Raw genomic sequence first — 17260 nt, 5'->3', positions numbered from 1 at the left:
GTACTGTGGACATTACCTCAGGAACACTCTCCTCCAAATCCGCACTGGCACTCAATGGAAACGGACACAGCAACTGGCTGTCCACAAATTCAACGGCAACACTGCACCTGCAAAAAAAGAAAAAAAAATGTCTAAGTACATGTACGCAGCTCACAGCAGTGATCTGTGGACAGTACTGTGGACATTACCTCAGGAACACTCTCCTCCAAATCCGCACTGGCACTCAATGGAAACGGACACAGCAACTGGCTGTCCACAAATTCAACGGCAACACTGCACCTGCAAAAAAAGAAAAAAAAATGTCTAAGTACATGTACGCAGCTCACAGCAGTGATCTGTGGACAGTACTGTGGACATTACCTCAGGAACACTCTCCTCCAAATCCGCACTGGCACTCAATGGAAACGGACACAGCAACTGGCTGTCCACAAATTCAACGGCAACACTGCACCTGCAAAAAAAGAAAAAAAAATGTCTAAGTACATGTACGCAGCTCACAGCAGTGATCTGTGGACAGTACTGTGGACATTACCTCAGGAACACTCTCCTCCAAATCCGCACTGGCACTCAATGGAAACGGACACAGCAACTGGCTGTCCACAAATTCAACGGCAACACTGCACCTGCAAAAAAAGAAAAAAAAATGTCTAAGTACATGTACGCAGCTCACAGCAGTGATCTGTGGACAGTACTGTGGACATTACCTCAGGAACACTCTCCTCCAAATCCGCACTGGCACTCAATGGAAACGGACACAGCAACTGGCTGTCCACAAATTCAACGGCAACACTGCACCTGCAAAAAAAGAAAAAAAAATGTCTAAGTACATGTACGCAGCTCACAGCAGTGATCTGTGGACAGTACTGTGGACATTACCTCAGGAACACTCTCCTCCAAATCCGCACTGGCACTCAATGGAAACGGACACAGCAACTGGCTGTCCACAAATTCAACGGCAACACTGCACCTGCAAAAAAAGAAAAAAAAATGTCTAAGTACATGTACGCAGCTCACAGCAGTGATCTGTGGACAGTACTGTGGACATTACCTCAGGAACACTCTCCTCCAAATCCGCACTGGCACTCAATGGAAACGGACACAGCAACTGGCTGTCCACAAATTCAACGGCAACACTGCACCTGCAAAAAAAGAAAAAAAAATGTCTAAGTACATGTACGCAGCTCACAGCAGTGATCTGTGGACAGTACTGTGGACATTACCTCAGGAACACTCTCCTCCAAATCCGCACTGGCACTCAATGGAAACGGACACAGCAACTGGCTGTCCACAAATTCAACGGCAACACTGCACCTGCAAAAAAAGAAAAAAAAATGTCTAAGTACATGTACGCAGCTCACAGCAGTGATCTGTGGACAGTACTGTGGACATACCTCTTCCCTGGAGCACTGGACTGGAGGACAGCAGAAGTTGAAGTCAGGATCCGGCAGGAGGTGTGTAGAATGTGCTGGATCCTTTTATAAGTTTTGTGATGATGAAAAAAAAAAATTTGCGCATGCTCTGTTTACCAAACCGGATGCGGTCACCGCATCCGGTTTAAACCGCATTGCGCCGGATCCGGCATGCATAGACACCCATTGTATACAATGCCGCATTGCGCCGGATCCGGCAGAATGCGGTTTTTTTAAGGGGCCAAAAAACGTTACATGATACGTTCTATCCGGCCGCCGCATTCAATTATTTTGCCGCATCCGGAAAAAACCGGATGCAACGCAAAGCCATCCGGTACAATCCGGTAACAATGCAAGTCTATGGGGGAAAACCGGATGCGGTACCGGATCCGTTTTACCCGTTTTTTTCCGGATTGAACCTGATGGAAAAAAACTGATGTGTGAAAGTAGCCTTAATGTAAAGGTCGCTGTGAGGGTTGCTTATTATTCTACCTTCAAAGTATTTCACAGTTTCTGTCAAAATACTGTTTGCATATCAATGTTTCTATAGTTTAACAAGTTGACCTGCAAGATACCTAATGATTTGGCTGTTAAGTTCTGTACTTTAGTTGTTATTCTTTGTTTGAAGGGGTTATTCCACAGGAATGGAAATAAATGAAAAGAAAGCCTGTGTGTCTAGTAAATAACACTGTGGTGGACACATGTATGCTGTTCATCTAGGTCTGCTAGCTCTGGTTCAGGACTGTGCATGAACCCAATCTGGTGTTTCATCGATATAATGTGCATGTTTCTTATCCACTTGTCAGGGGGAAGTAGAGCATCTCCACCTCTGACAAATGGAGAAGATCTTGCATAGGCAATGCCGTGATTCGACACTGTACTGCCCCTGGGAAGTGTACTTTAACGTGTTCCCAAACAGCTTAAAAATAGGGCAATTTTTTTGCATGGCTTGTTGACAAGCGATAGTTATTTTCTAGGGATGATCGAATATCACAAATATTTGGCAATATTCGACTTCGCGAATATTCGACGAATAGGTCGCCGCTATGCGAATATTCGGTGCTCAATGTAAGTCTATGGGAAGCCCGAATAGTTGCTATTCGGCAACTATTCGGGTTTCCCATAAACTTACATTGTGCATCAAATATTTGCAAATAGTCGACTAGCGGCAACCTATTCGTCAAATATGGGCGTAGCCGAATATTTGAGATATTCGATCATCCCTATTATTTTCACTTTGAAAATCTTGCTTCCTAATAAAGGGATCATTTTTGGACAGCTTGATAAAAAGGCTTTGTAATTATTTAATTATTTTGGGCTCAGTAAACCGGTTGCTGATCCCCCCAAAAAAGGGATATTTTTTTCAATCCCCTTTACTTCTTCACTTTCAAAACAACTAACCTATTCCCGGTAGCTAAATAAAGAGATCATTTGTAGAGGTGTTGTGCTTGCATTGAAGAACTCAAAAGATCTGAAATACAGTCCTTGAATACCTCTGAATATATTACATGTGTCTTCTGGGCTATTTGAGGTTTTTCAGTATTGAGATTTTGCATTTCCGGATTTTAACCCCTTCACCCTAGGGTGATTTTCCATTTTTTGTTTTTTTCCTCCCCTTCTTGCAAGAGCTATACTTTTTTTTTTATTTCCATCAATATAGCCATATGAGGGCTTGTTTTTTTACGGGACAAGTTGTACTTTTGAATGACACCATTTATTCTGCCCATATTGTACTGGAAAACGGGAAAAAGTGTGGTTAAATTACAAAAAAAGTGCAATTCCACAATTGTTGTTTTGGCTTATTACTTACCATGCTCACTATATGGTAAAACTGACTTAGTATGATTCCCCAGGTCAGTACGAGTTTGTAGATACTAAACATGTATAATTTTACTTTTATTTAAGTGGTGAAAAAAAATTCTGAAGTTTGTCGGAAAAAAAAAATGGATCTGGGGCAGTATGAGGGCTTATTTTTTGTGTTTTGAGCTGCCGTTTTAAATTATATCATTTTTGTATAGATTCAATGTTTTGATTGCCTATTATTGCATTTTAATACAATGTTGCAGTGACTAAAAAAATTGTAATTCTGCGGTTTTTATTTTTTTTTTCTTTGCCCTTTACTGATCAGATTAATTGATTTTATATTTTGATAAATTGGGCATTACTGAACACAGCAATACTATGTGTATTTTTTTTGAGCTTGAAATTCTTAGCGGATAACCACACCAAATCACCCACAAACGTCCAGAGTCAGCCACACGTTTATACCTAGTACCCGTGATAAGCATGTGCTGCTGATCATTTTTCCATGTAGATGACAAAGCTGCCCCTACCTGGTCCTCTTCAGGTACCCCAGAAGAGCGATCTTTACTCAAAGTACAGAATTGAGGATGTTGACCAGAGACACAGAAGAAAGGAGACACTCCAGAGGACTCATGTCATGACTGTGGTTATTAATAGCAAACTCGGTAAGAGGAAGGAACGAGGACCACTCCTCCTGGTTGTCAGAGATAAACAAAACAGCGCAAATACTACTCCAGGTTTTCATTCATTCACTCAGTTTGCCATTAGAATGTGGATGGAAAGCCGATGAGTGAGACAGTTTAATCCCCAGTTGAGAGCAGAATGCTCTCCAAAACTTAGCAATAAATTGACTACCCCTATCAGAGACAATGTCAGATGGGACTTTCTGACAATCTCATGTATAAAAACCTGGTCTAACGTCTTAACATTAGGCAGATATGGTAAGGCAATAAAATGTGTTATTTGGGAACACCTGTCAACCACAACTAAAATAACCGTATTACCAACAGAAGAAGGCAAATCTGTAATGAAATCCATGGAAACGTTCATCCAAGGTTTGCTAGATACACTTACCGGCAGCAGACACCCAGGCGGATGCAAGTGTGATCGCTTAGAATGCGTACAGGTGGCACAAGGAGACACATGAGAGACCACATCCTTCCGGATCTTGGGCCACCAAAAGCGACGTAACAGGAGATTCAGTGTGCCCTTAACCCCAGGTTGACCAGCCAGAGTGGAATCATGATGCTCCCCCAAAACCTTAAGGTGAAGATTCAGGTGAACAAATGACTTGTTTGCTGGAACCCCCAATGGTGCCTCATACTGGGCCTCTGCAATCTCATACTCAACCTCAGTACAGTGAGTGCCGACACAACCACCCATTTCTGCAGGATGGACACCTGTTCCTCATGCTGTTCTCCACCTGGAAAACTCTTGGACAACACATCTGCCTAAGTGTTTTTAGACACGGTAGGTAGCAAAAAAAAATTAATCCTGTTAAAGAATAATGACCACTGAGCCTTTCGCGGAGAATGGCACTTGGCAGACTTGGCAGATTTTTATGGTTTTTAATAACAGTAACAGGGTGAATGGCCCACTCCAAGAAGTGTTGCCATTCCTTAAATGACAACTTGATGGCGCGTAATTACCTATTACCTAATTACATTCGGCTGGAGACAACTTCTTAGAAAAGAAGGCACATGGGCGAAGTTTGCCAACTGACAGAACCTGAGACAACACAGCCCCTATCCCTATCTTAGAAGCGTCCACCTCCACCATAAAAGGAAATGACTCATCTGGCTGTATAAGTACCGATGCTGATGTGAAACATATTTTAGACAGTTAAATGCATTTAAAGCACTCTCAGACCAGTCAGAAAAGTCCGTACCCTTCTTTGTCATATCGGTCAGAGGTCTTGCCATGGCAGAAAAATTCTTTATTAACTTTCTATAATAATTGGCACAACCCAAGAACCGCTACAGCACTTTAAGGTTTTCAGAATGGTTCCAATTTAAAATAGAAGGGATCTATCCTAAACCCAGAAGTGGAAATAATGTAATGGTAGTTCCTGCATGGCAATTTCTCAAGCTTGGCGAACAGCATGTTTGCCCTACCTATCTGCAATACCTGTTTTATATGATCCATGTGTGACTTGAGATCTAGAGACTAAATGAGGATGTCATCCAGATATATGATCATGAATTTACCCAACAGGTAAGTAAAAACATCATTGACAAAATGTTAAAACATTGCAGGCGCGTTGGTTAAACCAATGGGCATTATCAGTTTTCAAAGTGATCCTCTCCATGTTATACATGCCCTCTATTCTCATCTTTCAAAATCTAGCGAGGAGGTCTCGATTTACTAGCAAATCGTCAATTCTGGACAATGTCTGGTGTGGATGGGAATAGAATGTGTCATGATTCAGGCCGTGTCATGATTCACCCCGGCCTGGTCATGTCAGTTGTTAATCTCTTTCTCCCTCGTTCCTGCTTCCGGTACACTATATCTGTGTGCTGAATCTCTTGTGCAGCACCAATTATAGTCTATGCGTTCAGCGTGTCTACCTGCCTCTGGTGAGCTTCCTGATCCATCCTACTGCATTCTTCTGACTTCCTGACCTGTGTCTGTCAGCCTGCTTCCGACCCCGTCCCTGCTACCTTATCCACTTGTGGATTCTGAATTCCCGGTACTTGACTTACGCTCCATCCCCGGCCTTGGTTCTGTCTCGCCCCTTTCATTTCTCCATGACCGACTGGTTCCTGACCACGTTGCTATCTTCTGATGCAGTGTGTGGTTTTTCCCCTTGTACTTTGTTTGACCTCTGGTTACCTATTCGGCTCGCTGACTACTGCCACCTTGTGGTTGCTTCCCTGTACTGTTTCCTGGTCTGCTATTAGTGCAGGGTTTCTGGGTTCTAGTACCACTCTGCTGCCATCTACTGGAATTTACGCTGTACAGCTTCAGGACATCCAATAGTACAGCGTAACATTATAACTGGCCCTACCTTCTTTTTTCCCCTATGGACCCGCTTCATCAAATCTGACCCAGATGATGCCGGATTTGTCTGTGGAGCATAGGGCCCTGGCCACTTCCCATAACCAACTCCAGGGGGAACGTATGATGAGCGTAAAGGCCTTCCAGGGTTCCATGGCACAATCTGCCATTAGACAGTCTGACCCCATTGATATCTTGTTACACTCTACTGAACCCACGGTCAGGCTCCCAGATACGTTCTCCGGAGAGAAGGAGAAGTATCATATATTCAGGGAGAGTTGTAAGTGACTTTTTTCCCTTTAGACCCAGATCCTTGGGAGATGAGAGTCAATGGGTGGGGATAATTATCTTACTGCTCAGGGAGGGTACTCAGACTTGGGCTTTTTCTTTACCTTCTACTGCCCCTGAACGGACATCTGTTGATAGGTTCTTTGAGGCCTAAGGACTGATTTATGACAAACCAGACTGGGTCAGGGTGGCGGAGGACACGATCATGGGTCTCTCCCAGGGTAAACTCACTGCGGAATGGCATTGTTCAGAGTTCATATGTTGGTCCACCGAGGTATCCGAGAGTGACTCTGCTTTGAGATGCCAGTTTAGGAGAGGACTTTTGGATCAACTCAAAGAAACTCTGGCCCTCCATCCGCCACCCAGTTCTTTGGAGGAAGCCATGACTCAGGCCATATGTATGGATCAGAGGTTGCCTGAGATAGGAGTGATCCAGCAATAGGCTCCATTATACCTCGCCAAGTCCGAGGTTGTGCCACATACGGAACCATGGAGGTTAGCGCTACTGACTTTAAGAAGAGAGAAAGGAAGCTGCAATGGGAAGGGAGGTTATGCTTCTATTCTGGAAGTCCGGGACACTGTAAGAAGGACTGCCCCTCTTGCCCTTCGACCAACAAGCTGTTGGGAAATACCTAGGTCTAGGTGATGGTCGAGAAGATCACCCAGAGTCTCAGGTACCCTTTTCCTCATTTCTAAAGATTCTGCTAGAGGTGGAACTTTGTATTGGAGATGGTTACGTTCCCACTTCTGCCTTTGTGGACTGTGGATCCTCCATGAACTTTATTAACTCTAGTCTGGTGTACAAAGCTAAGATAGGGACAGTGAGGCTAGACTCCCATATCATATCATTCATATCATTGCTATGGATAAGACACCGTTAGCTCAAAATGTGGTTAAGTTTGTCTCTGAGGAGTTTCTTCTCAAGGTAGGTTCCCTGCATCAGGAACGAATTTCATGTTATGGATAACCTTCCAGCGGGACTGGTGCTGGGATTACCCTGGTTACAGATGCATAGCCCTGTTATTTACTGGGAAGCTCGCAATATTGTTAAATGGATTCCTAACTGTTCTAAGGGCTGCCTTTCTACTGTTCTTGTGTCTTCCACTAATCTAGAGGGTATTCCGGAGTACCTGAAAGATTTTGGAGACGTGTTTTCTGAAAAAGAGGCTGAGGCTGTGCCACCACATTGTCCTTATGATTGTACCATTAATCTGATTCCAGGTGCTAAATTGCCCAAGGCCTATTTGTACAATCTTTCTGCCCCAAATCGCACTGCCATGAAAAATTATATCTCCGATAGTTTACGCAAGGGTCACATCCATCCATCTGTCTTGCCTGTGGCTGCTTGGTTCTTTTTTGTTAAAAAGAAAGATGATGGCTTACGCCCATGCTTCGATTTTTGGGAACTGAATAAGATTACGGTCAGCAATACCTATTCCCTTCCACTCATCCCGGATCTCTATAATCAGTTATCTGGAGCCAAGTGATTTTCCAAACTAGATCTCAGGGGATCCTATAACCTTATTCACATTCAGAAAGGGGATGAGTGGAAAATGGCATTTCTCTCTTCAGAGGGCCTGTTTGAAAACGTAGTCATGCCCTTTGGTCTCACGAACGCGCCTGTGGTATGTCAGAACTTCATTAATGATGTATTTTCTGATTTCATTGGGCGTTTTATTGTTGTATATTTGGATGATAGCCTTATTTTTTCCTCCAACAAGGAGTTTCACAATGGTCATTTACGTGCAGTACTTGGTAGGTTACGGGAGAACTCCCTGTTTGCGAAACCGCATAAAATTACCTTTTGTGTCAAGAGCTTTCCTTTCTCGGGTTCATTCTCTCTGCTAATGGATTTCGTATGGATCCCAGAAAGGTACAGGCCATTGTTAATTGGGTTCAACCCAGAGACCTCAGGGGCCTGCAGCGTTTTCTGGGTTTCGCTAACTATTAACGCAAATTTATCAAGGGGTTTTTCAGGTGGTCAAACCACTCACTGATCTCACCCATAAGGGGGCAGATCTGAAAGTTTGGTGATCCCTAGCAGTTGAAGCATTTGTAGGGTTAAAGAAATGTTTTATGACTGCTCCTGTGTTGGTTCAGCCTAAACTGTTGGAACTGTTCATTGTGCAGGTGGACGCTTCAGAGGTGGGGGTGGGTGCTATGCTATCCCAGGTACTCGCTACTTTGACCAATTTAAGACCATGTGCCTTTTTCTCAAAAAAAATTTCCCTCGCTGAGAAAACTATGATGTTGGTAATCGTGAGTTGTTGGCCATAAAATTGGCTTTTGAAGAATAGAGGCACTTTTTAGAGGGGGCTGTCCATTGGATAACGGTGATTACGGACCACAAAAACCTGTCCTGTATCAAGTCTGCTAAGGGTTTAACTCCCAGACAGGCTAGGTGGTCACTTTTTATTCACGTTTCCATTTTTCCATTACTTTTAGACCCGGTTCCAAGAATGTTAAGGCTGATGACTTGTCTCGCAGTTTGGATCCGATATCACCTCCCAAACCCGTTTCTTCCATTCTTCAGCACAAGGTGGTTATTGCGGGGGTATCCTCCGACTTGGAGATCGAGATTCGTGTTGGCCAGTCTCTTGCTCCTCCATCGTTGCCTGATAACAAGCTCTTTGTTCCTGCTCAGTTTAGGTTACGGCTTCTCTATGAATTCAGTGGCTCTGCTCTCAGTGGTCATTCAGGAGTCTCGGCCACCCAGAGAGCTATTGCCAGATTATTTTGGTGGCCCTCCATGTCCTCTGATATCATTGTGCTTCTGTCTCTTTGTGATATGTGTGCACATACTAAAGTCTCCCATAACCGGTCGGCTGGGGAATTGGTAGCGTTACCAATTCCAGATAGACCCTGGACTCATCTGACCATGGATTTTGTCACTGATCTCCCTCTTTCCAATGGCAAGACTGTGGTCTGGGAAGTGGTGTGACAGATTTAGCAAGCAGGCGCACTTTGTTCCATTGGCAGGACTACCTAATGCTGAGACACTGTCTAAATTGTTTATTGAGCATATTGTACGTCTGCATGGCATCCCCTCCACATCTCTCTCCACTTGTACCGCTTTGCAAGGTAGATTCTTGTCCAATAATTCAAGTACTTCTGCTCTCTTCCCTTCTACTGGCAAAACATACACCTCCCCTATCTAGAATTTCTTCAACCTAAATAAATCTTTTTCACTTAAGTGTGTTTCTTGCAGCAGGGTGATGTCAGTTTTTATTTTTTTCAAGTAACACAGAATCATCATTCATTTAGCTGGGTCTTTGAGCCCCTTTACATTCCATGAGATAATATGCATATTATGTGCCTAACATCCCTGAACTATCTATTAAACAAATGCACCACTCACTAGATGAAATATTCTAATCTTTCTTGCTCTTTTCGGTTTGCTTTTTTATGTCCCTTAACTGAACCTTATCCCTTTTAACTAAAAACCTGAAAAAACTTTAAATATCCATTGTTTCTCTCTTGACTTCCTTTCTTCTGGCTTCTTCTTTCCCCAACCTCCTCCCCTCATCAGTTATATGCAGTTGTTAAAATTTTCCACGTTTCAATATGAGCACCCTCTCAAACGATTTTTGTTGTGTCCCCTCTCGTAGTTCAGTGTCTCTTTCACCTCTTCACAAAAAGTCACTTATATGTCCCAACTGGTTTTCTTCTTGGAAAGTCTTTGTCTTCGGTCCCATGGACTTCACCTCCGTGTATTAAGACCTATGTCCCCTGCATGCTGTTATTTCCGTCTTTATGGTTGTGGTGGTGTTCCTCCTACTTGTTCCCTTCCTCCTTCTTTATCCAGTATTCCAGATGTGTAGTCTTCAGCATCATTTGGATTCTGAAAGCTCTTCGCTGAACCATCTGGGCAACAAATCTTTAACACCCCAGAGTAGTTCAGCTGGAACTGTATCTGGTTCTTGAATAGTCTGGTGCAACTAGCACTGAACATCGTGCTTCTTTTTGTTACTTCCATCTAGAAAAGAGGACAATTCTCTGGTCCTGAAATGTCAGAGGTTCGTTGCAGTATCAAAATGCCCATATAATATCTTCTTTGTCATTAAAGTCCAGGTATTTATTGTTTATCTTGGCTTCTGGGTTAATTTTGACGAGTCGTTTGATCTTTGCAGCCCTACTGTGTGAGCCCTTTCTACTTGTCGCATTGACTCTATCCCGAGGGCTACTGGCGGGTCCTCCTCCAATATCCTCTGTAATGGCCTCTGCTGGATACATTCAAAGAGCCCCCCATTCTCAAATTGTTCCTGTGTGATCTGTTCTTTAAGTTCTCATTACGGCTCACAAGTATATGCATTCTTCTGAAAAAGGCTTATCATCGCTGGACACCTGTTCATCTCCATCCTCCTGCGTCCCCACCCTGCTTTCTACTGTGTCCAGTCTCACACTATGCTATGAGATCACTTCAGCTAGACCACTTAGTGCCTTCTGAACTGTGTCTGCCAGGGTAAGATTTATATTAGGGGCAAGATATCTTGCAACCTTTAGCCTTTCGTGCCAGTTCCTTCTGATTAATATTCTGACACTGGAACTGCTGCACTTTCCTCTCTCTGTCCCTTCATTTTCCATTCTACAAATCTCTTCTTCAGCAGTTGTCTGGCCTTTTGCTTCCTCCTTTCTGCATGCACCTGTGGGAGCTGCAGCCATGGCTCCACCGGGTCTGAATCTGACCTCCGCCATTTTGCAAGCCTTCTGTTCTGTGCGGTTTTTGGTGATCTCCTGCAATTTACTGCCTGTCACACATGGCCTTGGGGAAGGTCCGGTGAATGGCAAGACACACAACAAACAAAGGGTTCACCACAACAACAGGGGTACACTGGTGACACTTTAACAATGGTGGGCCCTGGGGCTAAGGAGGGGGATAATGGGACACCTCATGCACTCACCTGCAGCTGCACCTTGTACTCTTGGCAAGCCCTATACAGGTTTTGCACCTGTTGCCGAGAAGTATATCTGAAACCCTAGGAAGCCCTGCGATAAACCTGCCTAGGGAGCTGGCAGGTATGGATTGCTATTCCCACTGCTGCAATAAGACAACATAAAGGGAAGGTAACACATACAGGGGAAATGACACAGAATAAGGTCCAACTTCACAGCTGCAGTCAGACATCTGGACTGAAGCCTACACCACTTCCAACAACAAAGGGCTCAGCAGCTCCTTCCACCTCCAGGCCTCCGAAAGAATCAGAATAACCAGCACCCTCTACTGGGAGATGTGACCATATATAGGGGAAGATAGTGGTCACTAACCGGGAGCCCCTGAGGCCAGAAATCAGAAGCTGCTGGAAAGGAAAACTGACATTAAGCCTAGAAGCACCAAAAGAAAAGAAAATATGTTTATTATGAGGAATCTCAGATGGCTTTTTGAGACCAGATTCTGTCACAAGTCTTTACAAGCAGAGAGAAGGCCGTGACACCGCCCCTCTGGAGTATGTACTGGAGTATGTACCGCCAGTGGCTCCTCTGTCTTAAGTGCAATACCATGTCCAGTCATTGTTATGCAACAATGCATCTGTGAATGTATGCACTATGTGAAAGCACTTTTTATGACGTATTATTCAAAGAAATTTTACTTAATATGATAATAGCAAACTTTTTGTATGATTTGTGATCTGTCTAAAACTGTGATGAATTATGTATATTTAGGTGTCCCTGACCACACTGCCCTGTGGGTTTTTCTTAAATGTCCTAATGTCTCCTAATGTTTTTAATTTTACACAATCTGCACTGTGTTAGAATTTAATTTTGATAATAAATATTGATCATTAGTACTTATCTGTCCACTTGGATGTTATTTTATTGAGAATATGAAGGACTATAAGTCATTTGTAGGTATATGCTGTTATTTTTGGAATCATAGAATTCATAGAATCATAGAATGGTAGAGTTGGAAGGGACCTCAAGGACCATCGGGTCCAACCCCCTGCGAGTGCAGGCTTTCCTAAATCATCCCAGCTATATGTTTATCCAGCTTCCGCTTGAAGATTTCCATTGATAGAGAGTTCACCACCTCCCGTGGTTGCCTGTCCCACTCTGACTGCCCTCACTGTCAGGCCCCCTTCACATGCACGTGTCTCCGGTACGTGCTAGGTCCGTGCCCGCATGTACTGGAGACACGGGCACACATAAAACCATTAAAATCAATTGGTTTATGTGCATGCACGTGTGCAGCCATTGGCCCGTGCCTCCGTGTGGAGCATACGTGTGTCCATGTGCTCCACACGGATGCATGTCCGGTTTTCTCTGGCAGCACGGGTGTCACACGGCCCGCATACAGACCACACGGATGTAGTGTGGATGCGGTCCCGTGTGACACACGCCGGAGAAAACGCACGTGTCAGAGAAAAAAAACCCAAATCTTTACTCACCTTCTCCTGTCCTCCTGTCTCTGCCGCTGCTGTCACTTGCTGCCGACCGCCGCTCATTATGCTCATTTATTATTCACTTCACTGCGGTGGAAGCAGCAGCAGCGGGGAGTCGGCAGGGCTGGAGACCGAAGATCAGCACCATGGACAGCGACGCCAGGGACAGGTGAGTTGAAAGTTCTCGTTTTACGTGTGTTATCACGGATAACACACGGAGAACACACGTAGTGCCATAAACATGTCACACGGAGGGGAAAACGCACCTTTGACACGTTCGTGAAAATCACGCACATATTTCATGGACGTGTGAAGGGAGCCTCAGAAAGTTTTTGCTAATGTCTAATCTGAATCTCCTTCCTTTAAATTTCATCCCATTGCTTCTTGTACTTCCTTGTGCTAATAAGAATAGGGTAGTTCCCTCTGCACTGTGATTAGTTTTCAGATATTTGTAGACCACTATTAAGTCTCCTCTCAGCCTTCTCTTTTTCAAACTAAACATCCCTAGTTCTTTTAGCCGTTCTTCATATGACATGGTTTTCAGACCTTCTACCATATTTATAATTTTATGCTATTTTTAAAACATTTGAAAACGACTTTTTTCTTTAGTTTCCCAAGATAATTGAACAATAAATCTTTTAGTTAATTACACTATATACAGCAATATTTTAGTGTTTTCAAATCAGACTTGGCCATTTAAGTCTTAGCTGTCCGGGAAACATTGAAGTAAATTTAAAGTCTTCCAAATAGCTTATGTTTTGCATCAGTGTCTCACAGAACTGTCAATTTGCTATGTTCACATCACATTTGTCCCTACGTTCAGTGTCTCCATTGAGGCTTACATTTAAACCCCCACAAATTGGGATTAGGGCATATGCGGTGACAGGGCCATTAACGCAGATTGGGGTCACCTTGTGCACTTTTGTGCATCATTTTCGGCTATATGTGCCTAATTGAGGCAGGCAGCAAGATGTAGATGATGTAAGCTCTGACACACTGGACGTATACTAATATGTGGTGTGAACATGGCTTTTGGCGCATTTATGCCAAAAGAACTGTCTATAACTGTGTATACACAGGGTGGTATTGTTTTGAGTATATTTTTAATGACTACTACTAAGGCTGGGGTCAGATGGTCATAGAACTCAGATGAGGATCACATCGCAATAGTTGGACTGGCTGGCGGCTCCTCTGACCCGAGCAAGACAGCTGCTTAGAAATACACAAAGCTGTCATGCTCGGGTCAGGATAGCCGCGGCCTGTGCATGCACTGTGATGCGATCCTTATCTAATTTATATGGCGGTCTAAGTTAAATGGCCGGCCTAAGGGTTACATTTCTTTTAAACTCTTAACTGTTTTCATGTGAAATTCATCTCAACACCAAGATGGATAAGAAAAAGTAGGATGCAAATTTGGTTCTGTACAAAAAGAAAAGTTTTCAAAGCACATTGTTTTAAATGTCAAGCCAATTTTACATCTTTTTATTTTTTTGACAGTTGCAGAAAAGAGAGCGTTCATGCAGAGCGTATGTCCAGGTAAAGTTCATATTTTTTGCAGGATATTTGAAATGTTATGTCAATGTATGCTACATGAATTATTTTAAAACTTTTATATAGGTAATCAAGTTGAAATAAAGATAAAGAGCTAAATGTATCCAAACATCCAAGTAGTCCTAGAAGAAGTCCAAACCAAATTGCCAGTTAGGCCAGCGTCCCACTTGCGAATGCCTCACGTGTATCGCGCGCGAGTTTTGCGGTGCATCACCCGGCACGGACTCACAGGAGCCGGTCGGCTGCATAGAGATATTATGATAATTTTGCTGCATGTATGAACCTTAAAGAAGCACTACCATGTATATATTTTTTACTAAATGCATATACGAGGGGCTGCTGATAAGTCTTAGGCTTTTTGATTTTTTTGTTTCTATGGTAACAAATGTTACATCACATGAAAGCCTTATGTGTCTAATATATCTTTTCAAAATTTTGTGTTTGTTGCTTATGGCAACAGTGTTCTACACACGCGGGAAAACAAAATGGTTGAGTCTAATGTGATATTCACAGCAACTGAGAGCAGAAGAGTGGAAAGTCTGCGAAAGATATTCTTGGTGATATGTCGCATACATTGGGGGATCAATGCCCTTCATATTCCACAGTTAATAACTGGGTTGCCAAATTTAAAACGGGCCACTTCAGCACCAATGATGAGGAACGTCCTGAATGACCGAGAGTGGTTGTTGTTCCGGAGATTTCCCATGAACGTTGTTGTATCATTATCCATGAACATTTGGACATGAGGAAGCTATCTGCAAAGTGGGTCCCCAAATGTTTGACAAGAGATCAGAGAAGCATGCGAGTGAAACTTCCCAGTCCATTTGTCAGCGTTTCCGGACTGATAACTTCCTGGATCGACTGGTCACTATGGATGAGGCCTGGATTTATTTGTGTCACCCTGAAAAGAAGGAGCAGTGAAAAGAGTGGATCTCGGTGAGCTGGATATATTTTGTCTACAAAAAGAGTGGAGGCACAGTGGTTTTCTTGGTTCAATGAAGTTCAGGGTGCAAAAATCAGCCAATAAGGTGATGGCATCTGTGTTCTGGGATAAGGAGGGTGTCCTGCTAGTGGACTACCTTCAAAAGGGTTCCACCATCAATGCAAGGTATTACATTAAACTTTTGGACCAATTGAAGGCAGCTCTGAAGACCAAAAGGTGCAGCAAGCTGTCCAATGGAATCTTGGTTCTGCAAGACAATGCCTCCGTTCACACTGCGCAGGCGACCATGGCAAAACTGGCAGAGCTAGGCTTCCAGCTGGTTGACCACCCACCTTATTCACCATAACTAGCTCCCTCAGACTATCATCTGTTTCCAAACCTGAAGAAACATCTCAAGGGTACCAAATTTCACACTATTTCTGATGCCATGGCTGCTACGGATGCATGGTTTGAGGCACAACCAAAATGCTTCCTTTTGCTAGGCATATGGAACTTCGAATACCTATGTAAAAAGTGTGTTGACATCAGTGGAGAGTATGTGGAATAAATGTAAAGTTTGATCATCCTATCTCGTTACTTTCTGGGTAAAGTCAAAGACTTATCAGAAGACCCTCGTGTATGTGCTTGAAATGTAGTGTGAGTGTAATAATATACTCACCTACCACTGCTTCCTCTGGTGTCTAGCACTGCTCTGCTCCACTTCTCTATGATGTCACCACTCGCCAGACATATGGCGGCATATATGTCGCGGGCGGAGGAGGGGACGCTGCGCTCTCCCACTGCTCGGGTCCGGCCGCTGCTGCTGCGGCTTCTGCTGCCCGGTGGTGGCTCGAGCGGTGGGCCGGATCCCGGGGACTCGAGCGGCACTCCTCGCCCATGAGTGAAAAGGGTGGGTTTGATTGGATTGTGGGGATTTGGATATTGTACGTGACGCCACCCACGGTTGTGGTGAAGTTAGTGACACCACCGCTGCTCTGGATGGGGATCCCGGGAGCGGTGACAGGGAGCAGCTTTGTTGTTAGTTCTCCCCTCCGTGGGTAGGGGGTTAGTTGTCCCGGGGCCCGGTGATGGGGTAGGGATGGATGACAGGTGGGTTACAGCGCCTGGTGAGGTGCAGGGTCGTGGGGGCAGCGCTGTGCCGCACGGCACGGTGGTACTCACTCAGCCAATGATGAGGACACAGTTCTCGGTAAAACACACGGCCGGATGGACAGGTCCCACAGACGGCTGCGGTGTTGTTTCTCCCTGCAGGTTGATGGTGACTGCCTTTCCCTGCACCTATGAACGGTAGATGGTTCCAATGGGTTCCCACCGGTAACCCGCTCCCCAGCTTGGATATGGGCTGGAGGAGCCCCTTTTGCCCGCAGGCTCTGGCCCTGGGAAATGGTTGCCTTGGCGGTGGCGGTGTCTCCCTCTCTTGGTTGGACTGTTGCCTTCTGTCGGGACTTGGCTGCTGGGAAACCCAGGAGGTTCCCTTCACTAATGAATTCGGCAAATTCACGGCGACTCCTAGCCTTGCCGGGGTCCGTAAGCCCCCGCCAGATGGTGCTGGCTTCTCTTTGTGTACCGGTCCGGTACTGCCGGGCCACCGCCCGTCCACAGTCCTTACGGTAGACTCCGATAGGCCACTCCTGCAGACGGTCACCACCATCTGCCAACCTTGCTGATCCGTCCGGGCCACAGACCCAGACCAACTTCAGGCTGCTCTTCTACCACTTTCCTCCTTCTACTTCCACTTCCAAACCTAATCTGCCTGGTTTTCCCGCCTCCAGGACTGTGAACTCCTCGGTGGGCAGGGCCAACCGCCTAGCCCACCCACTGGTGTGGACATCAGCCCCTGGAGGAAGGCAACAAGGGTTTTGTGTCTGACTTCGGTGTGCCTGACCGGGAGT

At 44.7% G+C, this 17260-nt stretch overlaps 1 protein-coding gene across 15 annotated transcripts in view; it reads left to right on the top strand.

The window, feature by feature from the left end:
- ADGRL3 (adhesion G protein-coupled receptor L3) overlaps window positions 1-17260 on the top strand; it is a 1180558-nt gene that overhangs the window by 704663 nt on the left and 458635 nt on the right. For all 15 annotated transcript variants that reach the window (XR_012754627.1, XM_075352554.1, XM_075352542.1 and 12 more), the window contains one exon: window positions 14372-14410. Coding sequence is in view for 14 of the 15 variants with exons in the window: in XM_075352554.1 (XP_075208669.1) it covers window positions 14372-14410 (39 nt within the window). In the remaining variant the exon portion in view is untranslated. The remainder of the gene's footprint in view (window positions 1-14371; window positions 14411-17260) is intronic.

The sequence above is a fragment of the Anomaloglossus baeobatrachus genome, chromosome 1 (genome assembly GCF_048569485.1).
Source record: "Anomaloglossus baeobatrachus isolate aAnoBae1 chromosome 1, aAnoBae1.hap1, whole genome shotgun sequence".
NCBI classification, from domain to species: Eukaryota; Metazoa; Chordata; class Amphibia; order Anura; family Aromobatidae; genus Anomaloglossus; species Anomaloglossus baeobatrachus.
The sequence above is the reverse complement of the archived record's forward strand: the minus strand, read 5'-3'. Positions and strand labels throughout refer to the sequence as shown.